General features: G+C 48.9%; 1 protein-coding gene across 1 annotated transcript in view; it reads right to left on the bottom strand.

Moving 5' to 3' along the window:
* Positions 1 to 13,151, bottom strand: part of PODXL2 (podocalyxin like 2) — a 25,125-nt gene extending 11,974 nt beyond the window's left edge. The window contains exons 1-2 of the mRNA XM_010166000.2: positions 13,016 to 13,151; positions 6,806 to 7,099 (exon numbers count right to left, since the gene is read on the bottom strand). Of these exons, the coding sequence (XP_010164302.2) occupies positions 6,806 to 7,099; positions 13,016 to 13,151 (430 nt within the window). The remainder of the gene's footprint in view (positions 1 to 6,805; positions 7,100 to 13,015) is intronic.
* Between the last annotated feature and the right edge of the window lie 3,548 nt (positions 13,152 to 16,699).

Here is a 16,699-nt window from a genome sequence, read left to right as displayed (position 1 = left end):
TCTGTCTTACAAGGCAGCCAAAGACTCAAACCTGAGCTTCTTCTCTGGGCCAACAAATCAACAAGGCAGAAGCAGACACAGGAATCCTCACACTCATTGTTAATTGAGTTAGCATCCCCACTCACCACCAGTCTCTCCACTACCCCACATGCTGAGCTAGGAGCCTCCTTCTCCTGTCTGGTTCATAAGATCCCACTGATTATAACCTCAACTCCCCTCAAATCTTGCAAGAGCTGTTATTCAGATTTGCATGGAAAACAGTGAAACTTGAGGTGTTTTGGTCAGAGTTGAGTTGGTTTGTGCTCCTCAAAACAAGGAGCTCTCTGCACAACCCACTTCCCAATTCTTCCCAGGTTCAATTACTTCCCAGGTTCAGGAATGGTGAGTCAACTATTCCCTCCAGATTTTCCAGCTAGATACTTAGTCCCTGTCTAGAATCACCTCCTGCTGTCTCAATACCAAGGGCATCTGTCCAGTTCTCAAGATCACGTCTTTTTATGGCGCTCAAATTTTTTTACATTCCTCTTCTACAATATGAAGGAAATTCTGCACCCTATCCATCTCCTTGGTCCCAGCCACTAAGTTGGTCCCAGAATCTTTCTCTCAAGGCTCCTTCCAGACAAGCTGGTTTCTGTCACTCAGCTGTGCAGCACAGAGCTAAGAGCTTCCCCACTGGAAGAGTCTTCTCAGCATTTCCCTCCATTCCCCTTCCCCTCAGCCCTAAGGGAACTCAAAGGGCATCTCCCATTTTTAGCAGCTCCTTTCAACATTCCACTAGTTCTCCTTCTGCAAGTGGTCTTCTAGACCCTGTAACCCACCAGCCCACCTGGTTGTCCTCTACCTTCAGGAGACCCTCTATACCTGTCTCCCCCGCCGCAGGCACATGGAAGTGCATCCACAGACCTTCCCACCTACCTATCCCAGTGCTATCCACTCCCATTCCCACCAGCTTTTGCAGAAAGAAACAGCAACCATGGAACAGAGGCCAGACAGACTCAGGTGACCTGTGCTCCTGCTGCAGGAGCGTGGCAGGTTCTTCTGTTAAAGGAGACAGGTATTAAGGAGCTGGCTGCAATGCCAAATTTGTCAGGCTCATTTATCAGCTCATCTAATTTCAGCACAGAAGCAGAGAGCTGCCAAAGAGAAGGGTGTCTGGGAAGGGAGGAGGCAGTAACTGCACACACCATCAGCTCCTTCCCTGCCAGGGCGTGTGCTGTGAGTCTCCCACCAAGATCAGCAGCAGGTTAGAGCACAAGAGGAACTTGTGGCCACACACAGAGATGGCACGTGCCACGTACCCCTTCCAGCTACAAAGAAGGGCAGCCAAGCCGTGATGGAGCCAACCTGATCACAGAGGTGGACAGATCAGAAGAACTTCCTGCTGGAGCCACAAAACTGTCTCGGCATCTCTGGCCAAACTGTCTATCAAGGATAGACCTGATGAGTGTAGCAGGCAGCCACAGCTCCACATCATGTTCTCTCCCAGAGCTTCCCAGTCACACCATCCCCTTGGGAGTCTGGTTCACCAATATGAAATTCCACACCTCCACCTCACTTCCTTGCCACCACATCCTTAGCTACACCCCTTAATGCTGTCCATCAGCAGTGATATTACTCATATTGTTGTTGTCTTCGCCTAGAGTTGTCTTCGCCTCTCCCAACCCCGTCCAGCTTTTATCTTCCAAGCTCTCTTGCAAAGACCCTCAGGCACTATTTTCTAAGGAAACAATCTTGCACAGCCCTCCTGTCACTTGCACCTCCGAGCAGACCTAGGTCTGGGTCACACAGATTCATTTCCTTTGCCTGGGGAGATGATTTGCCTTGCAGGAGGTGAACATGAGCTCCAAACCTCTGCAAGAGCTGCCATTTAGGTGATGTCCTGCTTCCCCTGCAACTAATACCAAAACTTCCCAGACCCCAGTACAAAAACCCCAGCCCTGTGCTAAAGCACCTTTCTCCAGTCAGGCATTTAATTAATTACATCTCTGCTTCTCCTTCATTCAGAAGACCTGGTCTCAGTCACTGTCCTACAAGGTTCTCTACTCTATATTTGGCACTATGAGCTGTTTAAAGCAACCGTGACAGCTCAGAAAAAGGGTGACTCTGTTTTTAGCACACATAACCTGACCATAAGGTCTTTATTGGATTAAACTGGGAGATCATGTTAACCAGCGATTCAATCACTGATAACTAGAAGGCAGTGTATTAAAGACAAGAATATTCTTAGGCTCCCATCACAACACAGCCTGACAGCACCGTTCACAGTAAGGCACCTGCCAACTTTGGGAGGTGCAAGGTGCATTCCACTTGCTGCTGAAAACCCAGCCAGGTCTGAGGTGGTATCTGCTCACCATTTGGTGGTACAGAGCAGTGAGGCTTACTGCAAAAAGGCATACTCCATCTGATTGAAACTGCAGGGGGGTTTCAAGGAGACAAAATGCAATTACTGGTGCTGGAATTGAGCCAATTGGGGCTAATATCCTAATCTTCCAGAAGAACTAGAAGTTACTATCTGCGATTCCAAGATAGACCCATACATAAAAAACTGATCATAGTTAAACGAGAGCCAGGGTAGCAAAGCAGTTTGGTCTCATCATGCTTGGAATTTGTTTCAGGTAGAGATTGAGCACCAAGTGCTACAGCCATTCCCAAATAGCCTGTGCCTTTTTCCTGCCCACTGTATGACCTGCAGTAAGGCCAGAATAAGCCACCCTCACCCAAGCATGGAGTCGGTCAGGGATCGCTGCACCAGAATAACCCTCTGCACAGAGAAACCCTCTTTGTCACAGGTCAGCCTTTGCCAGCAGTGTCTTGGTCAAGATGGCTTGTCTGGAGATAGATCACCTAACGTGTCAGTGAACGCTAAACCAGGGCGTAAACAAGAGGCATCCCAGGAGCTGAGCTCAGGCCGGGGGCTGCTCAGCACTAAGCTCCTTAGGCAGACAGTCTTTACCAGGTGCTTCATTTCATTAATGCTTGGGTTGAAGATGGTATTAAGAACTGCAGATCTGCTGTCAGTCTGGATGAAGAGGTAGCAGATTTCAGTAAGGCTGAGAGAGACTGGGATCCCACGGGCCAGAGGCAAGTAATTCATCACAGAAAGAAGTGAATCTCACTATTAGAGAAGAGTTGGGGATGGAAGATATTTTATCCCACTAGCTGGTTAGAAAACTCATTTTTCTTTCAATACAGTCCATCTAACTTGCCTGTCCTGCTATCCCACATCCCAGCTCTCCTGGCAATCTCTTCTGCTAATTACTATGAATAATTAAAAGATTACAATTTCCACGCACACACACAAAGCACCACATGCCATCCCAGTGAATCACCAACCCATAAGACTGGATTTCATAGCTCCCAGCACAGTCATGCCTTCGTCTTCAAAGGTACAACCTTGAAGCTAAAAGAGCAGACCCTGGTTGTAACAAAGCAAGCTTCAGGCCAGCCCACCATCACACTGGAAGATGTGATGATGGAAGGTGTGATGAATGTGAGGAAGCACTCCAGTCCTTGGAGGCTCAGCTGTTGAGCCAGGGAAGAGAGTGACCAAGTACCTTCATTCACCAGACACTCACAAGTCTTGCAGCAGTTTCAGAAGCCCACACTTCCCAGCAAATAATGATTAGGCTACTTCAATAGAGCCTTCACGGGAAGGGGAACACATGGGACACTGCATTCTGAGCCAAAGGAGAACACAGAGAGGTGCAAACCAGGGAGCACTCTAGGATGGATACACCACCATATAACTCTTTCACTAAAAATCAGTGACTCAGAGAGACTTGCAGCCCTAATGACCCCCATCTGGAGAGATGTTGTGTTTGTTGCCCAGGAAATCCAGTGTGACAGTAGGAAAATGGGGGACTGGAAGCCTTCCAGGCAAAACAAGATGTGGAAGGTGGGAAGAAGGGAAATGAGGACCAGAAGGAAGGTAGGAAGAAGGGAAATGAGGACAAGAAGGGCTGGATGCAAGTCCAGTCTATTTTCAGGGTGGATTTGTGGCTCAGGACAACTTAATACCAAAGATGAACAAACCAGCCAAACCCAAACTACAACCTGAGAAGCTTGTGGGTTCCCTGGAAGGCTGAAGGCAGTGAGATGCAAAAGTAACAGGTTCACAGCTCCACTGACTTGCCTCTTGGTCACACGCTGCCTCTTTCCATAAGGATACGGCATCCAGGTTCCCACCAGACCTCATCCATCTCTTCCAGAGTCAGCTCCACTGGGTAGCAGCTGTGCATGAGTTAGCACACACACAAGCAAGCACTTCTGTGCACGCACAGGCAGAATGAGACAAATCTCAGGGTCCTTCCACAGGCTGGTGCTCACTGATGTCAATATAGATTTACTGTTTCTTAGCATAAATCAGCAAAAGTACATTATTCAGGAGAACCAGAGCCCCAGGCTCAGCTGTGCTCTGCCAGTGGGAGTTTGTTCTCACTTTCTAATGGACAAACAGGTGGCCCTAGATGCCACGTGTTTTCCTGAAATATTTTTAAAGGATGTTCAAGTGCACTTAAAAAAAAAAAAAGCCAGCAGCTGCAGATTGTTATTTTTTATCTCTTGCAGCTTCAAAGTCACACAAAGGCACAGGAGTCTCCCCACACAGACTTCAGAAGGACATTTAAAAAAAAAAAAAGATGACTAACACAGCTTTGAAATCTCAGGAGATCTGGTCTATCTGCAACAAGACCACCAATTCAAAGCCCAATATCTTTACATCAAACACAGAAAGAAGCCACAGAAAGAATTCTCCTTTCATAGCAGGGAATTTTCTCTCTCCAGTAGTGTAACAAACCCATTTTGTGCCTTGATTGATACAGGGTCTCAAATCTGTGCCTGAGACAGAGCTACCAACTCTGCCGGGCTACACTTCACTGTTGTTCGGAGAGAAATCCCACGAAAGGAAAACTTATACCATAAACTCTTTTTTTTTTTTTTTCTTAAACAGCAGCTGTTTGAAACTGTTTAATGGATTTATACATTGAAAATAACCCAACAGATGTCATCACACAGCTCCACAAGGTATCACATGGCATCTGTCACACATGCAGCATGTAAGATACGTTGGTTGCGTGCGTCTCATGCACAGGCTTTGCATGACAGGAGAAGGCTGCCCAATTTAGGGATGCTATTACAATATCCTTTATTGTAAAACGACACACAGCAGGTTTCTAATTAAATTTTAAGTAGAAATGTGCTCCCACCTCTTGAATAATTCAAACTGTTCTATTAACCAAGGTTCTGAAATGCCACCGAGACTTGAGCTCTGGACACAGCAACGACTGGGGGAAAAAACAGCGCTGGGAAGCACTGAAGTGGTTAGCTGGGCAGTGGACAGGGCAGAGTACACGCAAAGGATGGTTGAAAGAGCACATCTGTTCAGGGAGGAAAGCACTGCAGGCAAGAACGGAAGGAGAGAGGAGCATGTTCTGCATACAAATGGGGCCAGGCACGTGCAAGAGGCGAGGCTGGGTTCGGTACCCAGAGCATCTCCCTCTCAATGCACAAGCACATGCTGTTCTCCAAGTCACGTCCAGATCTGTGAGGACACGCAGGTGCCTGCTGGCACACAAATAAAAGCGCCGCTGAGCGCGCTGCCAGCCTGTGAGAGCAGCTAAGCCAGAGCGTGTCCCAGGGATGTGCTGGTGGGAACCAACCGCCCCGAGCATCGCTGCAGGGGCAGCATCTGCCCAGCTTCCCCACGGCCAGGCCTGCAAGTGCCCCAGGGCCCACAGGAGCCACAGGGCAGCAGGAGCACAGCCAGAGGAGTTCAGCAGCAATGTTAGTGAGCAAAGGGCTTTGGAGACCTATGCTGGGATGGCCCTTGCCCTGCAGAGTGTGTACCATGCCCCAGTGGGCTGCGTGAGCCATAGCACTGCGGCAGCCTGCAGCCCTCTGCGACCACAGGTCTTTTTTAAGGTCACAGACACAGGAGCGAAGATAAAACAAGACTTGTGCTTTCTAATTGCAGACCTCAGACCTCCTGAGAGGAAGGTAGCGATACTGGATAAGGGAGGAGGGATAAGGCTGAAGCCTGGCCCCTGGGTAACACTTAATACGTGCCCCACATGACACTTAAGAGCAGGAACATGTGAAATAATCTCCTAAGCTACTGGAAACCCTGCAAATGCTCCTCCTCTTTCCTCCCATACCTCTTCCTGAGAGCATCTCAAATCCAACAAGGGGCTCAGTGGTCTCAAATAACACTCAACAGAGGAAAGCAAGCTCAAATGCTAACGAAACTCATTTTGGCCATGGCTCCCCAGCGAGCAGGCAGGACAGGGTGGGCAACAGGGCAGCTGCCCAAGGGAGAAAGCCTGCTATCTTCTTGGGCCAAATCCCCACTGAAGTCACAGCCTGAGCAATCCAGGATTTGACCCAGGGAACCCATCATTGACTCAGACCCCAAGGTGACCTTGATCTCTGAGCCAGGGTCTTGAGACCTTTAGGTTGTGCTTAATTGACAGCAACAAAAAGAAGGCAGAGAGAAGAGACCATAAAAGGGGAAAGGAGAAAGAGAAAGAAGGGCACAAGGCAACGGGAAGCTAGGTGGAGGCAATACTTTTCCCAGCTCACAGCAGCTCAGGAATAAAGGCTCAGCTGTAACTTGGTTTCTAAAGCCTCTGCTTGCTCAGGGTTCACTGGGGACACATCAGGCAGTGAGGTGAGAAAACAGAGCTGACGTTTAATCTCAGGCCCTCTTAGCGAGAGTTGTGTCAAAGCAGGAAAACAGATTCCTGCATCTTCCCACCTCCCCGGAGTCCCTGCAAAGTGGGGAGGAAAAAGGGAGCAAAAATAACCCTACCTGTTGCTGGTCCCAAGTCCAGGCTGGAGTCGTTGAGCTCTCCCCCATCTTCCCAGAAGTACTGTGGAGGCTGTAAGATCTTGGACTCCTCATTCTCCTCGCTGGCAAAGCCCGATCCTGGGGCAGCGTGCAGAGAGCTGGGGGCAAGATCAGGCTCTGCAGCTTCTGGGCTGGTTTGCTCATGGGAATTCATGGCCTCCAAGTGGGACATCATGGCAAACTCCAGCAGGGAAGTTGATGTGAGGCCATCAGTGGTTGGTTCCTCCGAGGTGGCAAGGCAGAAGCACAAGATCCCTGTATAAAGACAGTAAACCCGTATCAGAGATAGGACTGACACCCACTGGGCTTGTCTTCTCCTTGCAACCTCCTCCTCCCAAACCAACCTGCTGCCTTCAGGGTAACCTGCCCCTCAGATGGGCTCTGGTCTCAGCTGATGAGGAAAGTTAGGGTATTTTGGGAAACATCCACAAGCATGCAGAGGAGCATTCACATCCAGGAGGAGTCAGTGCCAAGCAAGCATCCAGCCTAGGGCACCTCTCTTCAATGGGGCAGCGAAGTTTCACCCTCTTGGAGGTTTTTTGCCTCTTTGAAAGGATGTGGTAATTACCCTGTTAATCAAGCATCCTGGAGAGGAGGTGGAATGTCTTTTACTTAAGCCATGAAATTCTGGCCATCTGAAGTCAATGACAGTTTCCATTCTATGATTCCTATCCAACTGTCACCCAGGCAAGATTTCACCCCAGTGCTCCTATCTGCAGCTATATTATATGTAGAGGGACTGATTTAAACCAAAATTATTTACATCACCAATATTAATCATGTTTTAAATCAGCAGGCTGGAAATCTATTTTTAAGTCATTGATTTGAATTTCATTTTGCATTCACATTTTTTGTTTTCATAAGGAAGGGCTGACTGTCACAAGCAAGAATTAAAATGTACCAACAGCAAACATCTACCTAATGTTAAGCAGGGAGGCAGGCTGCATGCTAATGCTTTTCTTTCAACAATTATATCCTTGTTACTTCCATTTTATCTATTAGAAGGTTTGACTGACACGTCTTGATTCCTAGATGAGACTTTAATTGTGATTTGTGTCAAGGTACATTCACATGCATATTGAACTTCAATCAAAATGCAAGAAAACAGCACCTGGAACTCAGCTTTATTCAGCCGATAAATACCATGATAAATACAGAGACATAAGGAAAAAATGAGATTACCAAAACACATTTTACATTTAAAACAGTTTTGTTAAATAAGCAAAGCAACTAATTTCAGTGAACTGAACCAACTGCTTTCTAGCCCTCTGTTCTTCAGCACATTAAAACTAGAAGATCTCATCCTCTCACAGCTGATTTTTATTCATAGACTAGAAGAAAGGACAAGTTTTCCCACTTTCTCATCTCATCCTCAGTTTCTCAAATCTTAATGATCTCGTCACTGAACTGTACTAATTGAATAAGCTGAAATGAAGACTAATTTAGTATTTTTCTTTCATAACTGATTTTCTAGACAAGAGAAATGCAGCAGATCTAAACCATCTGGACTTCAGTAAAATATCTGATATAGTGCCTCATGCAGAATGACAAGAGAGGCCAGAAAGGACACTGATTAGCAGGAAAACTGTAACTAAGGCATTGGCTGTACGAAAAATGACAGAGGTCTGTGCTGGAGGGAGGCTATTAGTGGAATTCCTCAAGGTCTGTCCTTGGATCTACTGCTCTTTTAACATTTTCCTAAGTGACCTTGGAACAAAAATTAGGAACATGATCATGAAATTAGCCAAGGACACAAAGTGAGGAGACATCTTCACTGCACAGAAGGACTGTACATATAGCTAGGTGATCCTGAGATTGGAAATAACAGAAATATTATGAAAAGAAGGAGTACAAAGTGATAAGTCACTACCTTGAGAACTAACACTAAACATTTATGAGACAAGATAGGAAACAATCCATTAGAAATGTCTTCAGAGGAGAAACTCCTGTATTAGAAACAGCTCTGAGATATCACTGGAATGCAGATGGGAAAATGCTTGCACAGTCCTGAAGTATTAGAAATAGATTTTACAAAGCACTGCTGAGACATCACCTGGATGCTGCACGCAGATCTGGAAACACGTGGCCTGAGATGATTTAAGCAGAGCTGAACTGCCTTCAGGCAAGGGCACAGACTAGGCAACCTCCCGAGGTTCCTTCCCACCACTATGTTCTACGACTCCACATCCCAGAAGGACACATTCAAATCAGGACAAATGCCAAGATGAGCCATGGGGCAATGGCAGATGGGCTGTCGCTGGTGCTTTCACTGAAAACATTGGCTTGTTAGCACAAAAAGTTCAGGAGTTGCTGCTCACTTGCCAGGCTGATTACCAGACCTGTACTGGGAATGCTGGAGGCTAGAAATGCATTTCTCAAGCCTTCTGCCTGCTCTAACCCTGTCCACCTCCCTCTGCTATTCTCTGAACTGAGCAAAATCCAATATTGGTTACTCTTTTTTCCCATACATGCTTGGGCCAGGCTTCAGCACTTCTCAATCTCATTTATTTTGTCCTATTGATCCAAGTCAAGATTGGCTGAGGCCAGCGCAGCAGCAAAAAGGGAAGAGCAACTGAGGCAGAGGATCAACGGGGAAGGAAAATACTGCAGCACCACGGAGCCAACCAAAGCAGCTCTGGGCATCCCTGGGGATGGGCCGGCTCCCTGTGAGCTGTGCACACAGTGAAGCCCACGGCTGGAAATGAGAGTTCACATGCCTCTTCTGCATGAGCATGGAGAGACCTGGCCAAGCCCTGTCCCAATTCAGTGGTGCTCACCAGGTCCAGCGTGATGGTGCCAAGACTGGGCTTCCCCAGGCTGACACAAGACACCTGCGTCACTGACAGAGAGCACTGCTGAGCCCCGTGCAGCCCCGAGGAGAGAGCACTTGTCTTGAGGAGTTTACAGCTTAAGCAAACATGACAAGAGCAGCGACGTGGAGAAAGGGAACATTATTCTCAAAGTTATCCAGAAAAGGGGAGCAGAAGGATGGGGAGAGACCAAGGCAGGTCCAAGGCCACATTAAAAATCTGGTGTAGTTGGGACTGCATCTGACTGCCTGGATCCTACATCAGTTCTTTATCCACCCCAATGCCTCAGTCTCCCTTGACTCCCATTAGCAGAGACGTGGCTGACACGGTGCCTTGGTTTTCCAGCCACACTACAATACACACCCCGGGTCTCCCAGCCAGCTGGGATAAGCCTCAAAAAGTAACTCTGCGCCAGCTCCAAAGACGGGCTCAAGCCTCTCTGGTTTCCATCAGCTCATTCAGGTTGCCTCCAGAGCTCAGCCACAGCCCGTCCCACCACCTCTACAACAAACATCTCATGGCAGGTGAACCTGGGCACCCACAGAGCTAATCCCATCCACGCAGGAAGCTCAGATCCCGGGAGTTTGTTTACCCTCATTTAACTCTGAAGTGTTTACCCAGTTAAAACCCCCTAAGCTGCATTATCTTGTTTACTGGGATGCTCTGCTCTCCTCAGCCCAAGATAAACTACACCACTTCATCCCTAAGAATGAGTCATTAATAGACACAGCCAGAGCAATCCAGGTTTCTCCTGGGGAAGATCTGGAGCAGGACAACACCTTGTAGCCTGATTCACAGGCACGGGATGCAGAGGCTGGCCTGGGGGAACCCTCCATGCCAGCACCAGCCTGAATGCCACAGGGCTAACAGCACCATCACACCAGTGTACAAACACGTACCTCTCCAGACAGCATCCTGACACCACTTCATACCTTTTGTACCAGCAGTAAAAACTCAAAGTCTTGGGGTACCAAACAGCAGACCCAAGATTTGCCACCTTCCTCCTCTCCAAAGCATCTCATAAAAGAGCTCAACGCAGCTGTCAACTCCAAGGCAAAGAAAGAATCAAAGCATGAGCTGAGAGGCAGGAGAGCACAGCTGAGAGAGGAAATCTAATGCCCAAGACATCTGTGGTTGGCCATTTTCCTCCTAGGATGGAGAACGGGGATTAGACAACTTCTATCAGCCATCAGTCTCCCAATTTTGTATTCTAAAAGGCAGATCAAGCGACAGGAATAAAGAAACACAACGAATAAAGCCCTGTGACTGTAGATGGGAGGGAGCAGGGAACGGAGCCAGGGCTCGCCAGCTGCTTCAATGGGGCGCTTGTCTCTCATTTCTATTTTTGCGGCACCTCTGCGTAACCTGGAGGAGATGAGGCTCTGCATGCTAAAGAGGACAGCCAGCCTTTGGGGAAACAGCACGGCTGTGAGAATGGGAGGAAAAACCCTCCCCAGATCAGACAGAGGAGGGGCGAGAAAGGAGAGAAAGTGGGAGAGCTGGGGGGAGAGGGAATAAAGGCAGAGAGAGAGCATCAAAACCAGCACAGGAGCTCCCGCGCTGGCTGCGAGCTCTCCGGCTGTGAGCACCCACAAAGGCGACACGAGGAGGTAATGCTGACCTTGCAAAAGATGCTTCACCTCTGCAAGAAGCAGAATGGGGTGATTTCAACAACAGGGAATAATACTGCAGTGTTACCTTTCCAAGGCCACTGGAAAAGAGCCAGCCAGGAGGATACACAGATGAAATGAGTTTGCTAGTTGCTGATCCCACTGGACCCTGAGAGAACAGTTCCAAGTTAAAGTGGCGAAGCTTGCTCTGCTCAGATCAGCAGAGGATCTGATGCAACAGCCCTGGACATGGCAGATGGGGGAGTTTTGCTCAATAACAGGAAAAAAAAAAAAAATCTGGGGAAATAACATCTGCCATTTCTCTCCCAAACTGCTGTGAATAAGAGCAGTTTCACATTTCTAAGTAATTCTAAGAGAACCCCAAAGTGTTTTCTACGTTAGCTGACCAAGAACCACTTTACCCCTTTGCCTCAAGCCAAGCCATCTCTCCATGGGACAGGGCAGCTGTTTAAAAGCTCCCAACCGGCCTATTGAATAATATTAGAAGAGAAAGAGGAAATAAGTCATTTTTGTATCCAGCTGAAATGAGAGGAGGGACTTGGGGAGATGAAATGGAATCTGACTGTGACTGTGTCAACCAGCCGTTAAAATTTTCTTGCTTTTTAATTAACAACAAGCAAACCTCAGTTTTCTCTCCAAAGAAACACACAAACATCCCTTAAGATGTCATCACATGAGCTTGACCTATAGAGGGGCTGGTGTGTCCTACAGTTTACCCAACTGAAGGCTGGTTTTACCTCTCCTTCCTGGGTACTGTGGCTACTCCACTGGGCCATGGAGGCAGGATCAGCCTGCTGAAGTGCACTTGCCTGGAGCTCTGACTTACCTGCCTCTCACCACCAGTAGAGCCTGTACAACATCACCCAAAGGCAGTGACACAATGGGTACCAGGGAGGGGGGTCAGAGCATCTCAGTGTTGCCAATGCAGCAGCCGCAACAATGTCCATCTGGCCTTGCAACCGTTGACCTTCCTTTCAAGCCCACCCCAAACCCAGAAGTTACCCAACAATGTTATTTCCTAGAAGAGCTGGGTCAGGAATGGGTCATTTACTGATAATTGGTTAGGACAGAAACACAATGACCAGATGAGGGAAGCATCTGTCAGGGATATTCCCTCTCTGAGACCACCAAGCCTGGAAAAGCCAGGGAGCAAGGCCCAAGGGCAGAGAGGAGAGAGGCCCGGGGGCAGAATAGCCAACGGCTCAAACCGCTTCCAGAACATAACAAAACACAGAATGATTTAAATGACAAAAAAGGATCCCAACGACAAAGAGGAGAGGAAGAGAAGAAAATGTTGTTCAGCTGAGGAATGTCCAAGCTGGTTCCCCCACGCTCACCTGGAGTCTCTGCACCCCAGACCCTCAATAGCTTGCACAGAGAAGCATATGGCACAACCACGTATCAAACCAAGTCCTTTCGGTGTTAATTCAGAGTTATGGACCATACCTATGCTGGGACGCTGCACCCAAGAGACATCTCCCAGTCCAGCTCCCACATGGACTTACGGCTGCGCTAGACCACTTAGAAATCCAGCCAAGTCCCTAATCTCTGAGATCATTCCAATTAGGGCTTCAGAAAAGAAGATCAGACTGCCATCCTCCTCTGGTACTGCCAGCAACCAGGTCCCTCACCAAGTGTCCCTATAAAACCATCCACCTTACTCTGGCCCCAGTACATTTTACAAAGCAATGGGAAACGCACTGGGCTCTGCAGGAAGCACGTACACTTACCAACCTGCACCAACAAGAGGGACAAGGCACAACAGAAAAGGTCCTCGCAATGAAACAACCCTTTAGAAGGAGATCCGAGAGCACAGAGCAGCTGCACCAGTATCTTTAAGCTTTTACAGATCTTTAGAGCTGGCATAATCAGAGCTCAAACACCAGGCTACAGGGTGTGCACGTCTGCACGTACTGAGTGGGCGCTACCTTGCAGAGGACTGCCAACACTCGCTCCCTTGGCATTTCAGCAGAGAACATCTACAGCACGCAAACCCAGGTATACCCACGGGAAACAGCAAGGCACTGCCAGGAGATGAGCCTGCTTTTGCAGATAATTGCAGATGTGCCCTTCGTCAGCACCACAGGTCTGACCTCCAGAGGTACAGAGCATCCTCAGCCCAGCGCTGAGAAGAGTCTGTTCTGTTATTGGGATCAGTAACATCAGGACTGCTCTAAAAACCATCACCCATCTCCACAGAAGAGACTCCATGCAAGCAAGTCACAGCAACTCAGATAAGCCTGCCTGTCCTTCCCCCTTCGTTCAACCATTCATGCCGGGAGTCACAGTCTTGCTTGGTTTCAGTCTCCCAGACTGTTTGCCTTCGCTCCCTCCCTAGATTGTCTCGTAGCCTTCACACCTCCCTCCTCTGCTCCTGCCACGTCTGCTCTTCTCTGTGCTTCTTGCTATTGACAGTGCCAGCTCCCAGTTTGAGGGGGGGCGAGACACAGCCCCTAGCATCAAGTAGACGGTTGCATACAGCAGAAGTGAAGTTTCTTTCCTCAGTTACCTTTCAAAGTCCTCCACAAAGCAGCCCACAGGCCCCCAGGGGTTAACAGACCACAGGATGAAAGCCACTGATCTAAAAGAAAAACCACAGCCCACAGATTTCTTTGCCCTCTCACAGCCCCAAAGCATTTCATCCATCTGCTAAAAAATCACCTTGCCAGGCCTGTGCTTCCACTTCTCACTCTGTCCCAACCTGGACCATGTACCCTGAGGCACTTGGTCTGATTTCCAGCACACCAAATAAAGGCACCTGGCTGCTTCCTCTTCAGAGCCCCCCTGTCCAGGCAGGGCAAACACTACTGCAGACACAGGAGGGACTTCCCTTGAGACACAGTTGCCCATCAAGTAAAAGAGAAGCCTTTTACACCCCAAAAGGTCTTTAAAACTCACTGGACACAACACAAAACTGAAATTGGTTATGCTGTGCTCCAGCCCCTGCGGCAGAGCAGTGATGCCAGCCTTGTCACAGGCTGGCATGTCACATAGAAGTCTCACCCCCAAGAGGCTCCACTCTCCAACCAACCTCATGCATCCTGGGCAAAAAAGCTTGTGCAAAGGTTTGGTAGTCCCAGGGCACATGTACAGGTCCTGACTACCTTAACAACATATTGGGCAGGATAAGAAGAGCCGAGCATGGTTGCAGTTGTCATATAGAGAGAGGGCTGCAAAGCTGGCTTCCAAATGGTAACAAACCAGCCCCAAAAGAGGAATGTACAGCCAAACCCTGGTAACTACAACGGGGCTTAAGCAGGCACAGGGACAGCGGGGCACTGACTCGAGCCCCAGCAGGGTATATCTTCCTTGCCAGCATCCCTGGCTCTCTGAACAAACCAACGCACGTGTTTGCTTTGCCTCTGTGCGGGCAGCGCTCGTGTGGCTGACAAATAGCCGCTCTCCATTCTTCTGGGATTACGTGTTTCAATAGCCAGCAAGAACTGGGAGCAAGTTCACCCGACTGCCAGCTGCGGGCTGTGATGCACCTTCCCCTCAGCCCCTTCTTTCCCCACAGCCCCTTCTTTCCCCTCAGCCCCTTTCCCCCAGCCCTGCAGCAGGGCTGCCTCTCACCCAGGTACCCACAAAACGCTGGAGCTTCTTCCCACGCTGAGCGAGTGGAAAAACTTTTGTGTGCTCTGATCTACGACTCGTCGCCAGCAGCTTCCCCTTGAGGGCTTAATGTAGTTATTGCTGCCCTTGATGCCTATAATTAAATGAGCATTTCCTTATGGCACCAAAGAGGCCAAGGAAAAACTGGCTACAGGGAATTTTCATCCATCCTGATTTATACTCCCTCAGCTCTGGCTCATTCACACAATGCTAACAAGGAATCTTCTAAGCAGTCAGAAGGGAAAAAAACCCAACAACTTAAATATCCCACATGCAGACAAGCACCTGGGGAGAAAACAAGAGGGAAGAGACCAATTCCCTCCCCTTCTCCCCCTGCTTTTAACCACATCATTTTCCTACTTGCAAAAGCAAAGGGGCTCAGATACTCTAGAGGCTGGAGAGATGTTTCCACACTCTGCCAGCAGACCCATGCTGGTCAGCAGCCTGCTGGGACCTCGCTGAGACACAGGTCCCATTTCAGCTCCTGATCCTGGGAGGCACACTGTGGGAAGCACGTCTTTCCCCCAGCGTAGAGGAATCTTGCCCGGTTTCTCCAGCTCTCTCTCAGATTTTAACTGTTCCTGTCCTGTGGGACTGGAGGAGCAAGGCTGGAGTGCATTGAATTATTCCAGACTGGAATAGCTGAGCAAAGCTACTAACCAAAATGGGGCTTGATTTATAAATTCCCAGCAGTCTGCATCTCCACTTCTGACCTCCTATCTAGGTAGAAGTTCAGGTGTCCAGAGATGCTTGGCCAACTGAGTCCAGCCCCCCAGACCTGCCACAGCTCACCAGGATTACCAGTTTCACTAGATTAGGAACTGAGCTGTCCTCCACCTCCCACCCCTCCACCTCTCCCTGCTAGGACAGCAGAGAAGCTCACAGGGAAAGCCAAGGACCCAAATCCTCAGTGTATCGTCACCAGCTGGACAGCAACACTAGAAAGTTTCCAGCAGCCTCAGCAGAATAGGAAACACATCCTCCCCTTGGCACAGCAGTATCAGCTGTGGTCCTTTCAGTCACCAGATTTTAAAACCACCACAAGGTCCATCTCCTTCCTCTGCAGAACAAATGAAGCTTTCAGGTGATGGGGATGGGGCCAACCTGTGTCAGCAGATAGGGAACCTGGCAGTTCCCAGCCATGCACCTTGCCCTCCTCTGTGGAGGAGGCAGAGGTCTGACCAAAGTGGGGACACAGGTCTCCTGTTGAGATGTGGCTAAAGGGCTTTGCCAGCTGTGCCTGAGGTTTTCCCTAACGTGGACAACCTGCCTGGAGGAAGCCACAAAACTGGCTCCCTGCTCAGCTCTGGAAAGGCTTATTGCTTCTGTGCCAGAGTATTGGCACAAAACCCCAACAGGTTTTCTGATCCATTTTGCTCTTTAAGCTCACTATTGTTCGCAAACCTAAAAGGCTTTATCCCTTCCCTTTAGGGATCCCCAGACGAAAGGGAAGAGGCACTGTACATAAAGCTCATGGACAGAGCAGCACCACAGATGACACATTCCCCCACAAACATTTTCAGGAGACTGGGGTATAAGAGAGACGTGCCAGGGGGCTGGATGTCACCGTATCACAGCTCAGTCGTGCTGGAAGACAGCTACTGGTTGGGAAATCAGCCCTTCCCTCCCTGCCAGAATGACTCAAGACAAAGACTCCTCCACTCTTTAAATGTCCCCGTTCAAAACTCCTGTTCCACACTAACCAGATTTCTGTACAAAAGGGATGGGGGTAGGGAGGGAGAGGGCAGTCTCAGCCTCACTAGTCTTTGGGGGGATTTCTTTGTTGGGAAATTTCCCCAGGC

The sequence above is a fragment of the Antrostomus carolinensis genome, unplaced genomic scaffold (genome assembly GCF_000700745.2).
Source record: "Antrostomus carolinensis isolate BGI_N321 unplaced genomic scaffold, ASM70074v2 scaffold26244, whole genome shotgun sequence".
Classification (NCBI taxonomy): Eukaryota; Metazoa; Chordata; class Aves; order Caprimulgiformes; family Caprimulgidae; genus Antrostomus; species Antrostomus carolinensis.
Note: the sequence above shows the minus strand (reverse complement) of the source record. Positions and strands in the feature narration are given on the sequence as shown.